Here is a 15,582-nt window from a genome sequence, read left to right as displayed (position 1 = left end):
ACATAAGATATTATTAGATTATAATACTAATAATAAGATAACCAAGTCCGTTCTTTAGCTGAACCGTTCTTGCACCGTTCATCTTTCCTCTTCTTCTTTCCTACGTGAGGAGGAAAAGAAAAAAGATCTGTACAAGGAATTCAACTGAAAAAGAACAGAATTTAATGTCTCGAAAAGGGGGAGGGGGATAAAATATATATAATTCGATATAGACATGAACAGCTTAGTGTTATCGGTAATTATCCTCGTCGGTAACGAGTTATCCTTCGGTATAGTAGATAGCGTTACCGACGTGGTGCCCTCCCTACATCTAGTTTTCCTAGACCGGCGAGGGCGGCCGGGCGGCGAGAGGTGACGGGACCGAGGACTGGCGAAGACTGAGTGCAGCGCGGCGCGGTGCGTACCGTATCGCACACATGCACGTACACAGGTAAGACGTTTACACGCACAATAGCGCGGTACCGTACGGCGAAGTTACGTATCGGAAGTGTCGGTGGTTTTTCGCGGACCGCAGTTTTTTCGACGATGCCCTGGTGATAGCGACGTTCTCGGCACCGTGATCGCGCCACGCCGAACGCCCAGGATCGGTAAGTGTCCCGCGATTTTAATCGACGCGGCGAGGAAGCGGGGACCGAGCGAATCGAACGAACCGAGCGGACGGGCCCGATCAATGCGATCTCGCGTCGCGGGTGTGCCCGCTTCCCGCTTTTCGCCCTGCCGTTCCCATTCCCATTCCCATTCGCGTTTACTCGCCGCCCGTTTTACCGCGCCAGAGCGGCAGACAGTGGCAGAGTCAGGCAAGTTGCCGAGAGTCCGAGAGTATTGCGAGACTCTCCTGGCGACCGGAACGAGACGCGCCCGCGCGAATCGCGAGGATCATCAATTCGATCGCGCTTCCGCTCGGCGAGGACGGCGAGGCGAGGCGAGGCGAGGCGAGTCGAGTCGGGCGAGACCCGCGAAGGACGACGCACGACGCGAGTGAGATCATCGTGGGGCGACGTCGTCGAACGCGACGACGCGTTCCATTCGGATCGGCTGGCGAGAGTGGCGAGTCAGGCGAATCCCGAATCTCCCTCGGATCCTCCCGACGGTTCCCGGCGACGTCCGAGTGCTCCCGCGACTCCCGCGGGCATCGATAGAGCGACGTGAGAAAATACGCCGCCCGGCCCCTCGTCAGCCTCGCGTTCGCCTCTCTATTTTTCTGCTTCTTTCCTTCCTCTCGTTGTCTCGTTCCCAGTTCTCAAGTTCTTATCGGCGCCGGGTGCACGCCCATTTTTTCGCATCACCATTGGCAACCACCGTCCCACAACATCCCGGCGAATTTGAAAATTTCTGATAATTGGGTCAGCTTCGATCACGCCGAGGCTTTTTAAGCGCACGCGCGCGCCTGTGTGTATACATGTGTGCGGGCAATTTTGTGTTTACCGCAACGGCAAAAAAAAAATGGCACGGGGGATTCGCCGGGTTCACGACCGCGGGCACGGATCCGGGTGATGCATGATTAATTGAAGAAGATCGGACGGTGCCACGTTTGTTAATTCGACGGTGCCGCGTTCGCCGGATGCGTCGAATTTCTGCGATTATATATTTTTTAACGGAGTCGGGGGAAAATCTGAGCTGTTGCGTGCTGCGACTTTCAAAGAGATTCTTCAATCTGATACTTTTGGAAGCCTTAACTTTCTTAAGGTTTTAAAAAATATCTTTAACACTAGAACAACCAACTTTGTTAAAATGACGAATGTTAGATTTCTCGTCTTAAATTGCGGATATTATTATAATCCTTGCAGGCCACACTTATTTTTTGCATACGTGTAAGCCCACTGGGATCTGGAGGACCCCAACCATTTTTTGCTTATAAGCTTGAAAAAAAATCAACGTACTGTAATATTTTTTTTTTCCCAATCGATCGTAAAGCATTCTGATTGCGAGAAGTATGATGGTAATCTCAGAATTTGCCAAAATAAAAATTATTACTAAAAAATACACATTTAAAAATGTTAATAATAAAGTGGTTGTCTTTTAAAATCGACCCAACTGGCCAGGTTTACTAATATTAGCACAACGTTTCGGCCATGGATTTTGACCCTTTTCAGATGACAATGTTACGATACATACAAACGTTACTTGGTTGTGCGTCTAAAAAAAATAATAATAAAAAGCTCTTCTGGTTATAAAGATATATAAAATTGTAAAGACATCACGAGATAAATAAAATTCGTACAAGTTTTTGCGTGCCAAATATCGAGAAACCACGGTATAGACATCGAAGTGATTAAGAAAATTATGTTGAGAAGCACGTCCGTCTCACTCTATGACCAACCGCAGAGTGATTTAAATCCGCAAACAATAAAAGTCAGTGAGGTAGTCGAACAATAATGTTAAATATTCTAAATATAAATGATAGTTCCAAATATAGTTCCAAAATTTCGTTGGGGTTCCTGAGATCCCAGTATGGCTTTCGGGAGTTAAGATGCTTTTGTTGCAATTTATGTTGATTTTTGTCAAGATATAAAAGATCTTATTTATACTAACAAGAAACAACTACGACATGATGCGGTATTTTGATAACAATTTAGGAAAATCATATTTTCATTGTCACTTTGCTGTCTAATGCCCATTTCTACCAATGTAGATTAACTTCTAATCTCGGTTTAACTTACTTTCTATCTTTTTCTAACTTTTAGAGAACTAGGAAAAGATGACAGGTAAGTTAAACCAAGATCAAAATTAATCTGCGTTGATAGAAATGGACATAAGTTGTGCGATAAGCACGTGTTATGTTAGTGAAAGGTATATTTATCTTTGGTGCTAAGTAATTTTATTGATCCAACGTCTAATTTAAATTTTATTTTAAAATGTAGATAACAGTTTCTAGAATGTAACAGTAATTCGAAAATGTTGTTATTGCAAAATATATTTATACTTATTTATTTCCTATTGATAGAATCAAAACTATGAAAAAAAGGTTTCTATTAAAATATTAAATATCTTTAGAACTAAATCTATAAAAATAATCTAAAATCTTTGCAGCTATGTTCGTTAATTATTATTTAAGTATTAAAGAAATTTAAAATAAATAAAATGTTTTTTCAAATACCTGTCGAATTGACGGATGTGGTAAAATTAAATATACATTCAATGCTGATTGTTCTAGTGTTAACGAATAATGTCTAATGCGATATCCCAATATATACAATGTATGTTGCAATATATAAGAGTAAAATTCAATAATTGTATTTGTATATTTATTAGTAAATGTATAGATATAATTACTTAAGATTTTGAGAAGACTGAAAAGATTTACTACTAATAAACATTATTATTAGAAAACTAATATACGAGGGTCGATACGAATGTAATGCCTTCTAATTTTTTTATTTTTAGGAAATTTTATTTCTGGATATTTCTATAGTTTTTACATGAAATAATGGTCAGTTTTTATTGTGCACACTTATTTTTTTCACATAATTTTTATGTTTTTTTTCCTATGCACTTTTACCTTTCGTGAGTCAGACGCTGTATACCAGTGCGATACAAATCTTTGCTTTGACTCTTGAGGGCTCTCTCTCTCTTGATCAACACTTTTCTTCAGTTCTTATTGAAGGTTACACTTATTACCACTTATTGAAGGATACACTTCGTGGACATTTTCCAGAGCATCTGATTTATAGATGGCAAAAGTGCATAGAAAAAGATGGAGATCATGTATAAAAACAACAGTGTACGCAATAAAGATTGACCATTATTTCATGTAAAAACCATAGTTTCAGAAATAAAATTTTCTAAGGAGGCATTACTTTCGTACCGATCTTTATACACACTTTCTGAAACGCTATAAAAACGTACCAATTGATACAAATGCTTTGTGAATTGCATATCTTATTGACAAATGGTTTACTAGTTGGACTACAATTTGACGTTCTTTGATTTTTTTTTTGTTTATTTGAAATAAAGAGACAAAAGTATGAACTATAATATAATCTCTGATAATATGATAGCTAAAATAAACATTCCCAGAAAACTGAAAGAGAAATTTCTCAAAGATATAAAGAAAGATGGATAAATATATTCTTATATTATTTGAAATACAGTTTTTATTTATTGCAACATGGGGAACTACATTGTCACTCGAATTGTCTGTTCTTTGCGCACGCTCTTGCTGAATTAAAATAGCCAGTGCATATTTTGTTATAGTGAAAGTATCAAATGTTTTTTAACACTTGTCTTTTAATATTTTATTTACTGGTAAAATTAGTACATGTGTAAACTGTAAATGTATGATCACCGATTTGCTCTTTTACTGTAATATATAAACCTCCATTTTGCATTTTACGTATTTTATGATTTTAAAAACTTTCACTTTCTTCTCAAATATCTCCAACAGGGAATAATAAAGAGCCTGCTTTTTTTGGTAGCATATCCGTCCCTTGCTCGTCCCTCAGAAAAAGCATAATAGAATCGTTTGTCACAGACTAATCACTGTTTAGTATTAGGACATATTGATTTATTAAGATAAGATAAGATATTGATTTTTTTTTTTTTAAAGGATTTTTGTCCTTCTCAGCAGGCGAAGATCCGTTTCGAGTAAATTCTTTTCATTTCTCGTCTGTTATTCACATTAAACACGGCCCGGCATATGAACGCTGCTCGTCAAGTATATCGTTAGTAAAGTGCAAAAGGACGGTTTTTTTCTTTTCTTCTTTACTTTAAAATATTACGTCGCGTCGCTCATGTAACACTCGGAGAAACGATCTGGGTAGCTATTGTGCAACCGATGTGATACAAAAGCTGCTTGTAAATTATTTAATACATTTCTGCTTTTCCTCATTTTTTAGGGTGACTATTAACTTATCTGTAATATTTTATTAACGTGGGTAGGGTTAAAAATTAGAGACGATAAATTATACAGGTAGAAATTTTGCCGTGAGTGATTATGCTGGCTTAAGTTAATCGAAGTTGCTCTTATTTCTCATAATTCTGATTAAGAAGAAATCTTCTGATAAAAGAAATATTATTGTTTCAGTTTTCTAAACACGAAGTGACAATGAGACTCGCCGTGTGTATTGTTTTCACGCTGGTGCTTGGCGCTTCAGCTATAAGTGAGTATAAATAATTTGATTGCCCGTAAATACCCTTCAAATTATGGTCGACCATATAAGACTTTTATTCTATTACGCTACGAATTTCAATGAATCTTGCCATTAAAGTTATGATTTTTGATTTTCAATTATAGTACGTGTCCCGGATAATGTAGAAGGTGAAACACACTATTATGGAAACCGTTTTTCATAATCGTGCTTTCTATTACAAGCGACCTTTTATTCACGCAAAACCATTTTGCCACATAATATTAATAAATTCTCTACACGGAGCTGCTATGTTTTTGTGTATTCACACATTTACATCTGTACCCATTTATACGGCTCCAGACCATACACTCAATATTTGTACATTCACGCAATTACATCTGTGTATAGATTACCTTTGGCTGTTAGAACATGAACACATATACATTAACGAAACATTAAACATAAAAACATTCTAAATTGTTTCTATGTGAATATTTTATTATACTTTATATTATTTTACATATGCAATGCAACATAATTCCAACATATACATAATACAACATAACACGATTCCAATATACAAAATGTAGAATATTATTTCTGTTAGATCCCAGATTCGTTACTTTCAAAGTGTCTGTATGTATTTGTACATATATTTTAAAGAACGTTAGATTTGTCCTACCATGTGTCTGTTTCCATTCTTTTTATAAATCTTCTTAATGTGGTATATTTATTTCAATTAAGTTATAGTGAGCTGTGGCTGACCCTTACCATACTTAAGTTAAAAATCATGAAGATTATCTATCATAGCGGAGTTTCATTACATTGAACATAAATCCATAAATGCCTCTTGTTTTTTTCTTCTTTAGATTATATTTGTGTGTTTCTTTTCTACTAGTTTATCTTTATTTCAATGGCGTAATCGTTTTGGATCTAATACATTTTTTGTTTATTAGTTCAATCACCGCCACGAATATCTAAACAGCCGCCAACGGACGAGCAGCTGTTTCAAGTGGCTCAAACAAAAGTCAACGAGAATGACAAACCATTTCTGATTGAATGCGAAGCGGAGGGCGAGCCAGTTCCAACGTACGTATCTGCATTTTCTTGCTTTTTTTTAGAGCTTGTTTATTACATGTAGAATAAATTTCTTTAAGTCACTTTATGCGCTGTCTGATGGTATTATTAGATACAGCCTACAAGTGCTATCAAGGAAATAGCTATTATGTAAATATGACTTGTCACACTTGTTAAGTTGCTCAAGAACGGAAAATGTACTTTCGGAATATCTCATTCATGAAGTTTCATTGCACTTGTCGGGCTTATTCATCTCGTACAGTGTAACGTACAGTGTAAGGAAGCCGGTTGCAACTAGCCGATCTTAATTACAAAGATGATCTCATAGCTTTAATATGTGTGAAATAATCATCGCTAATACAGATGCCTGACTTATCTAACCGTATGGGCGTTGGCAGAGTTTTTTATAAACTATTATCTAATGTATATAGTTTTTATTTATAAAAAGAAATCTATTTATAAATGAGAGGGATTAAGGTATAAAGCTTGTATGTTATATTTAACATGTTCCATCAATGTTAAATCTTGATAATTTATGTGCAAATATATATATTTATTATTATATTTAACATTATTGTGCTAGAAGCATTTGTGATGTATATTACATGTGTCAGAAGAAATTTTGATATTAGATAATTTTATATAGGTATCGTTGGATTAAAAATGGAAAGAACTTTGAGTGGCCGGCGTATGACGATCGCATTTCTCAACAACCTGGTAGAGGCACTTTGGTAATCTCAAGACCGAGAGATGAAGATTTGGGACAGTATCAGTGCTTCGCCGAAAATGAGTGGGGCATAGCTACGTCGAATTCGGTGTTCGTTCGAAAGGCCGAATTAAATTCGTTCAAGGACGAAAACCCAATAACTTTAAACGCGAACGAGGGTTCCCCCTTCAAACTTACCTGCCAACCACCCGATGGCTGGCCTAAGCCAAATGTTTATTGGCTGATTCAGGATATCGCTGGTGGTATCAAGTCAATCAATAACTCAAGGATGACTCTCGATCCGGAGGGTAATCTCTGGTTCAGCAATGTTACGAGAAACGACGCTTCGGATGACTTTTACTATGCCTGTGCCGCCACATCTGTGTTCAGAAACGAATACAAAGTAGGCAATAAGGTTTTGTTAAACGTAATTTCTACAGGCGCGTCCGCCGGCCAGAACAAATATCCCCCTGAAAGGCAGTACGTCAGCAGGAAAAATGAGGTTGCTCTGCGTGGCAAGAAGGTAGAACTATACTGCATATTCGGAGGAACGCCTTTACCGCAGATAGTTTGGAGCAAAAATGGCGCGTTGCTCAGACCGAGCGATAGAATAATTCAAGGAAATTACGGAAAATCTCTCGTCATAAAACACGTCAATTTCGAGGACGGGGGCGAATACACCTGTGAGTCATCGAACGGAGTAGGAACAGCCCAGTCGTATTCCATAAATCTACAAGTAATGGCCGTACCATATTTCACCGTTGAGCCGGAGTTCGTGAACGCTGCGGAGGACGAGACTGCCGAAATCAAGTGCGAGGCCAGCGGCGTGCCCGTTCCCGAGATCAAGTGGATTTACAATGGTAAACCGATATCTGAAGCGCCACCGAATAACAGGAGGAAAGTCACGGCGAATTCCATTGTCATCGAGAGGCTGGTGAAAAAAGACACGGGAAATTATGGATGTAACGCTACCAACTCGTTGGGATACGTTTACAAAGACGTATATGTGAACGTGTTGGCGCTCTATCCGGATATCACGCAACCGCCCATGAACTTGAGCACGGTCGACGGCAAAACCATCCGGATTACGTGCCGCGTTTTCGGCGCACCCAAGCCCGAGGTCAAGTGGGTCAGGAACGGGCAAGAATTGACCGGCGGTCGTTACAAGATTTTGGATATAGGCGATTTGGAAATCGAGAACGTGATATTCCTGGATGCTGGTACTTACACGTGCTACGCTTCCAATAAATTCGGCGAAGTGAATGCGTCCGCCAGTTTGGTGGTGAAAGAACACACCAAGATAACGGATGAGCCGGAGGACTACGAGGTTGCAGCGGGCTCCACTGCCACATTCAGGTAAAATTTTTCAAAAAAATATTGAAATCTCGATAGAAGTAAAAGTAAATCTGTTATCTCCTGATGTATAATTAGGAGGTTTTGCTTAATTTCTTTTCTATGTTTGTTCTAGGTGCAATGCCGTTACTGATCCCAGTCTACCTCTGACCATAGACTGGTTGAGCAATGGTGAACCAATAGACTTTGAGATGGAACCGAGATTCGTACGAAGTACCGACTATTCTCTAATGATTACAAAGACGACCGAACTGGATTCCGGTATCTATACGTGCGTCGCCCGCACTGATCTCGACGAAGCGAGAGCACAAGCGACGCTGATAGTTCAGGATGTACCTAATGCGCCAAGATTAATCGGCATTAAATGCATGTCTAAAGCGGCCTTTGTTCAATGGATACCCATGGGAGATAACAGATCTCCCATTCTGCGCTACACGATCCAATACAACACCACTTTTGCACCGGATACCTGGGAGATAGCCAAAGATTACGTCCCAGCTACAGACCAGACATACGAAGTGTCTATGTCACCTTGGGCCAATTACACATTCCGCGTTCTTGCATGGAATAAAATAGGTGAGAAAACGCTTGAAAACTAAAAGACTACTTTGAAATGAATGAATTGCAATGATATATAATTATGTACATATATGTATAATAATATATAATTCAGATCTTAATTACACAATTTTCGAGTCAATTTACTATGGCTATTATCTCTTCTTTAGGATAAATATGTTAAACTAATGTATTGATATTATTTTCTAATTCAGGCCCTTCTCTACCGTCACCACACAGCGATGTTTGTACCACCGAACAAGACGTTCCTTACAAAAATCCAGACAATATTATGGGCAAGGGTACAACGCCTCAAAATTTGGTTATTTCATGGACAACCATGCCGCAAATAGAGCATAATGCCCCCCACTTTAAATACAGGGTATATTACAAAAGAGATATACCGGGTGAGACATGGGCTACAGCTGATATATATGATTGGAGGAAAAATAATTATCTCGTGGACAATCAACCTACTTATCAAAGATACAAAATTAAGGTCATCGCTTCGAACGCGAAAGGAGAGAGTAAAGCTGCAGCTAATGAAATTATCGGATACTCTGGAGAAGACGGTAATCCACTGATAAAATTAACTTTATTATTATAATTGTTATTGTTATTATATACTAAGATTAATTATTAATACATCGACTTTGCTCATAAAACGTTAAATTGCTATTTCAGTACCCTTGCAAGCACCCGGCAATTTTACACTGAATCAAATAAAATCGAGTACAACCGCTCAGCTGTCGTGGAGTCCGGTACCCGAGGAGTCGGTAAGGGGCGAATTGCAAGGATATAAGATTCAAACGTGGACGGAGAAGGAGGGTGAAAAGGGAATGCGCGAGATGGATATTCGTGGTGGAAATAAAACGCATGCGTTAATCACGAAGTTCGTTCCATATAGTAAAAATTTCGTGAGAATACTCGCTTACAACGGCAGGTAATAACACTTCGATTATATATCGCCATCATATATTTTGCTTCTCATAGCTACCTTGTCTTTAAATAATGTTTATTTTGTGCAGGTACACCGGTCCTGCGTCTGAGACTTTAAGCTTTGACACACCGGAAGGAGTACCAGGGACAGTGCTCAGTTTAGAAGCATTCCCTATGGGATCCAGTGCATTGTTCCTAGTGTGGACGCGACCCGCGGAACCGAATGGTATTTTAACCGGATATAGAATTTATTATCAAGTTGTGAACGGCACAAAGTTGGGAACATTACTCGAGAGAAAGCCGCATGTTATGGAGCCACAAGCTACGAGTGCCAAATTAGCCGCATTAGCGCCTGATACGATTTACCGCGTTCACATACGTGCCACAACCAGAGTTGGTGAAGGCAATGAGTAAGTGTCGCATGAGCTACAAGAACGAAGTTAAATATCAGTAACATTTGTAAACATTATTTTATGTCATTTTTGTCATGTATGTTACTTATAGTTTTAATGTATTTTTGTAGCTATTTTATCGAGCAAAAGACTAGAACGTCTCAACGACCTGACATCCCACAATTTACGTGGGAAACTATACCAGTGGAGAATGGATATTCACACGTAAGAGTCATTTGGTTGCCGAATTTGAACGGTAATCCGGGAAGTCATTTCTTTGTCAGGTACAAGATGAAAGGCGAAACGATCTTTTTGAAGACGGATCCCGAGTTTCAGTCGAATACTATTGAGGTATGTTTACGGTAATGATAAATTTATACACAAGGCTTCTTGATATCTTCATAACAAGCTCTATTAATCAGAATTTTTTTCGGTCTTGTGTATTAGAGTCTTTGACTATCATATCCAAACTCTGATTAATATTGTATTCATTAAATTTGCATTTTGATTTTACCTAACTATATTCTAATATTTAAATAAGATAAATATAATTATATGATCATTAAAAAATGCTATAAATCACGCAGGTTCGCGGTCTTCAAAGCGGTGAAACCTATGTGATGTCAGTCGTCGCTGTCGACGGAGACTACATGAGCGAGAGTGCTTTCCAAGAAGTAGTGACGAGTAGCGAAGGACCCATTATTCAACCGAAGGAAAATGTTGCGACGGCTGGCTGGTTTATAGGTAAATATTTTTTTTTCTTAATTTTTAGACCAATTTTTTCGATGACTGGTATATGTTAAGATTGTGATATTTTCGCTGAAGGAATGATGCTAGCAATCGCTATCCTCCTTTTGGTGCTGATAATCGTTTGCGTGATTAAACGAAATCGAGGCGGAAAGTACGCGGTGCATGAACGAGAACTGGCTGCCGGACGAGGGGATTATCCCGACGAGGGTGGATTCCATGAATATTCGCAACCGTTGGACACCAAATCGGCCGGCGGACGCGCGTCCTTGGCATCTTCTTCTCATGTGGATGGTAAACATCCTGAATCCGACACCGATTCCATGGCGGAGTATGGCGATGGTGATACAGGTAATGGGTTTAAAATTCTATTTGGAATTGTTAAAAATAATATATAATATTAGAAAAGTCCTTGTGATATGAAAAAGTAGTATGTAATTAAAGATATTTGTTGTGCGTGTTTTTCGAGTATCAAGTACTATGACAATTGATTAGTCGCGTCTATACATGTCTAACTTTAAATCGGCGGGATTGAGCGAACCCTCTATTTTCATTTTTTCGATCGCTACTCATTCTAACAGCACATGCATAGAATATTGTGCGCTCAATCCATAAAATCAAGAAACAAATGAAAAACCGAATATACTATGCGTATGTATAATTTATGCATCGCAAAGTAGCAAAAAGATAGTAGAAAGAGCAGTGCAAGAGGAGTAAGTTGAATTAGTAGATATCAGTTGAGAATAGAGGAATTAAAAAAAGTTTAGAAGAATTTGACGTTTTTAAATACACGCAGAAAATTTTTCTCGTAAATACAAGTATACACGAACAAAGTAAATACCATACTAATCTTGCACGGCTAGGATATAGTCATAATATGCAAAAGATTTCAAGAAAGTATAGGAAAATTTAGAGAGCAAAAAATAAAACTATACGCAGAAGTAAATATTTCCATCAAGTATGGGACTTTCGAGAGCGCGTTTTACTATGTTAATTTAAAGACGAATGATTCAATTATATCTTGTCCGATTGTGTCTTATTCCGAATATCGCTGATGAACAAAAAACATGTCTGTTGCAGTCATGTCAAAAAACATAAGTTGAATAAGTTGCCGTTATAGGCTGTGGCGGTCACCTGTCCGCCACGTGCGAACTTAAGAACGCTGTAAGGACCCTGCCGAGCTGCCCTAGATATAAAGGTCGATGTTGAATTTTAATCATGCGAGAATGTACCGGCGATGCGCCGCGTAGCGGGCGCGAGCCGAATCCTCTCGCCGCGCGAGCCCACGTTGCCGCTCGCGCCGCGCGCCTTCCGTCGTCCACGATCGCGGTTACTATCGCATTTCTATGAAGAACATAGACTATTGCCAGATACGCAACGAATATTTCTATACAGTTCACAATAGGTACCATTCTAGATTATATTTTTCCTATACTGTCTTAAAAAACAACGCTCAATCCAAGACATGTGATGTTGGCAATTCAAGCTACAACGTCGAATATACACATACTAGTATGGGACTTATTTTACTGTTCTCATATTTCCTTGTTAGTATGGCAAATTTATTTACCTTTAGGTTACAAGATGTATCTGATCAAACTATTACTTTTCTATTGTCATATATTAATTTCCGGTTGAATACGCGTATATCTTACCGGTACCTAGCAAATCTAGTAAATTTTATTATGAGTATTCTACATTATTCGAGAAAAATTTTCTGCGTGTAGGGTATGTATTATTGTGAATTATTGTTGCAACGTAGAAATGCACCAAATTTTAATATTTTTGTAATATTTTTAATATTTTAATCTTAGAGAGCAAAATGAAATTTACGAATCTCATATGTCACAGCTGAGTTTATTTTCACGTTTTAGATTTTTCTTATATCATGTTATTGCTTCCTTTTGCATACACTTTGCAGCCGCAGTTGCATAAGTCGTATTCGTTTATATGTTCGCTTTAGACTATTTTATTTTCAATTTGTCATGCATATTTTGTTATATATTTTATTTGCTTCATTGCTTGACTCGATACAGAGGGCATGAACGAAGATGGTTCTTTCATTGGTCAGTATGGCCGACAGCGTAAGCAGGAACCAAATTCGCAGGCATTTGCCACTCTAGTCTAAGGTAAGTTCATCAAACATATTCTTGAGACGAAACAGTAGAAGTACGAAATATAAGTTTCCGAAACGGGTTATCATTCACCTCACGCTTTTTTTTACTCATAATCCACTCTTTAATTAATCTTGTCTAAAACCGAGGCATGCATGAGGTGAGAGTCAAGATCAAGATCTGCCGATTACGAATCGACCACTTTCCTGAACACGAAGTCACGCGTCGCACACGTTTTTTTAACACTTAAATCGATGCATTTGTGCTCCGGCGAAATAATTCGGAAATAAATATATTATTTGTATAAAACTGCATGCTGATGTTTATAGCAATATTCATTATTACTTGATTTGTGAAAGCGAAAAACGAACCTCTGTGTATGTACCTGCATAACGTTATATTTTTATATATTTTCTTCATAAATAATAAAATTCGTTTGTTTTCTAGGGCGTTTTACGGAGGATGGATCCTTCATTGGACAATACGGACCTAAAGGTAGACCAGAGGAGACACCACCTATTCCAACTGGTACTATGGCCACGTATGTGTAACATCCGCAACTAACTTAATCAAAGCCGCATAAAAAATTTTTTCTCGTTACGGTTAAGGATCCTCCTGATCCTTGGCTATTGCAGCAGCTCTGCTATGCATCTTGCGCTGGGCGCAATGTCCAACACTATACTGCCAATTAGACTCTGAGTTTTGGGTTTTATAGTTTTTGTAGGAAACACGACTTCAAACATTCAGAGTAATGTAGATCGTCAATATGCAACAAATATGATTTTCAGTTTCAATTGAATTAAAATGTTACAAACATTCCAAATTTTTTAACTAAATTTTTTTTTTTAGATATACGTACAACGGAAATGTGAAAGATAAATTTTTTGTTATGACGATTATTATTTACTTTATATACGTTGTCGCAAGTGCTGACGATCAACTATATCTCTATATTAATTATAAAACCCAAGAACATTATAGGTGTTTCATAGCGTGCAAGCTATTTATGGAAATAGTACCGTAGAAACTATTCTAGCATTGACCGTAATATCTTTGACAAAGCCAGGTTGAATTAGACACTTTGATTGGTGACAAGGTATACGAATTAGATCCGTGTTATTCCGAGCTCGTGCAGATGCGAAGTAACTTTAAGACTGCATGTAGTATCCAATGTTTTACAATAGAATTTCTAAATTTTGCGCGTTAGTTTCTAACGTGTATATATATTTTAATATAGCGATCAATATTCTGCTGTAATTAAAACAATTTCGAAATTGATTTTATTAAAATTAAACGTTGCTTATTTTGATGCAAGTACTTGAATCGCCTTTAAAATTGTTTATTTTGGTCAAACTAATTTCTTTATTTATTCCTTGTCATTGGAAATTTATTTGTCTATTCTTTTTCTGAATTAAATTTTTTTATTACCTTTTATACATACTATGTTAATAAGGGAAGACATTTTGCAATGTCGAAATAATCCAAACGGATACGAATAACATTTAAAAATTACTTCAAAATTTATTTTAAAAAAGAAAAAAAATGTTTTTTTTATCAGAGAGTATAAGAAGGTTAGACATGAATGTACAGAAGAAAATTATTTTTAAAAGGCTTAAGTACTTGTATAAATAAATAATAAAACTGCAAAATTTAATTTCATAATTCTTTTAACACAGTAACATTATGTTGAGTAACTACGTATTAAAATTTGATCACAAGAAATTAAATCTTAGTGCCTATATTGGACTTATAAATATCTACAATAATAACTTACTTATTTCTAATATGCGATTTGCAAAAGTGATGGCTTGCTTTAAATAGAATATAGTGACGAAATGTAATCTTCGTGATAAGCGCTTGCATTTAAAACAAATTCATTGAAATCGATACAATGTAATAGGAAATATTTAAAAATTTTTTGCTGTTACTCATATGCATAAGTAAAATTAAATTATTGATATTTAAAATAACGAGTAATACAATGTACGAACATATTAAAATGATTTGATGCATTTCTTATTTGAAATAGGGATGACGCAATATATTAATGAGTGTTGCTGTGTATTTACATCATTACATGCAATCTTGAAAATGAAGTATCACTGTAAAAGATAGTGTCACAATCTGGCTTCGACTGATTTTAACTTTAATCTCGTAATGGACGGTTACACTAAGAACCTTTAGCCGCGATCAATTTTTACTCTGCCGAGGAAGGGCCAAATCTAAATGAACGAATAATAATCTATAATTATCATGCACTTACACTTTCATTATTAACAAACACACTTGACACACACGTGGGGCGCGTGTATGCGCGAACAATAAGGATATGCGAGGGATAGTAAAGAGTAAAGTACTATTAAAGAGAAGATTGTATATGCACTATATAAGTAGGTAACAAAAATCGCAAGGCCTCTATAAGTAACTGTTGCTTTTGTATGTGAAATATGCTTCGACGAAAACCCTTTTATTTTTATGACAGTTTACTTTGCTTTTTTGGTAATTTTATTATAATCCAATGATTATAATCCAATAATCATAAGATAATGCTATATGATTATTTAATATATGAAGATATTAAATATATAAATATATATATATATAGAAAGAGAGAGGGAGGAAAAAAG

General features: G+C 37.0%; 1 protein-coding gene across 9 annotated transcripts; it reads left to right on the top strand.

Annotated features, from left to right (window-relative positions):
• The first annotated feature begins 160 nt into the window (after positions 1-160).
• On the top strand, positions 161-15,535 carry LOC112466313 (neuroglian). 9 transcript variants are annotated; one of them, XM_025034358.1, is made up of 14 exons: positions 161-587; positions 5,024-5,099; positions 5,234-5,257; positions 6,026-6,158; positions 6,793-8,208; positions 8,321-8,781; positions 8,979-9,335; positions 9,448-9,706; positions 9,792-10,112; positions 10,226-10,445; positions 10,682-10,838; positions 10,920-11,192; positions 12,878-12,970; positions 13,403-13,487. In XM_025034358.1, the coding sequence occupies exons 2-13, from the start codon at positions 5,045-5,047 to the stop codon at positions 12,967-12,969; spliced, it is 3,768 nt and encodes a 1,255-aa protein (XP_024890126.1). In that variant the 5' UTR covers positions 161-587; positions 5,024-5,044; the 3' UTR covers position 12,970; positions 13,403-13,487. The 9 variants fall into 9 exon arrangements, with proteins under 9 accessions (XP_024890126.1, XP_024890123.1, XP_024890122.1 ...); XM_025034355.1 differs by lacking the exon at positions 12,878-12,970 and having other exon boundaries at positions 161-430; positions 13,403-15,535; XM_025034354.1 differs by lacking the exon at positions 12,878-12,970 and having other exon boundaries at positions 13,403-15,535.
• The last annotated feature ends 47 nt before the right edge of the window (positions 15,536-15,582 follow it).

The sequence above is a fragment of the Temnothorax curvispinosus genome, unplaced genomic scaffold (assembly GCF_003070985.1).
Source record: "Temnothorax curvispinosus isolate PA1 unplaced genomic scaffold, ASM307098v1 QBEX01016033.1, whole genome shotgun sequence".
NCBI classification, from domain to species: Eukaryota; Metazoa; Arthropoda; class Insecta; order Hymenoptera; family Formicidae; genus Temnothorax; species Temnothorax curvispinosus.
This window is presented reverse-complemented; position numbering and strand designations above follow the sequence as displayed.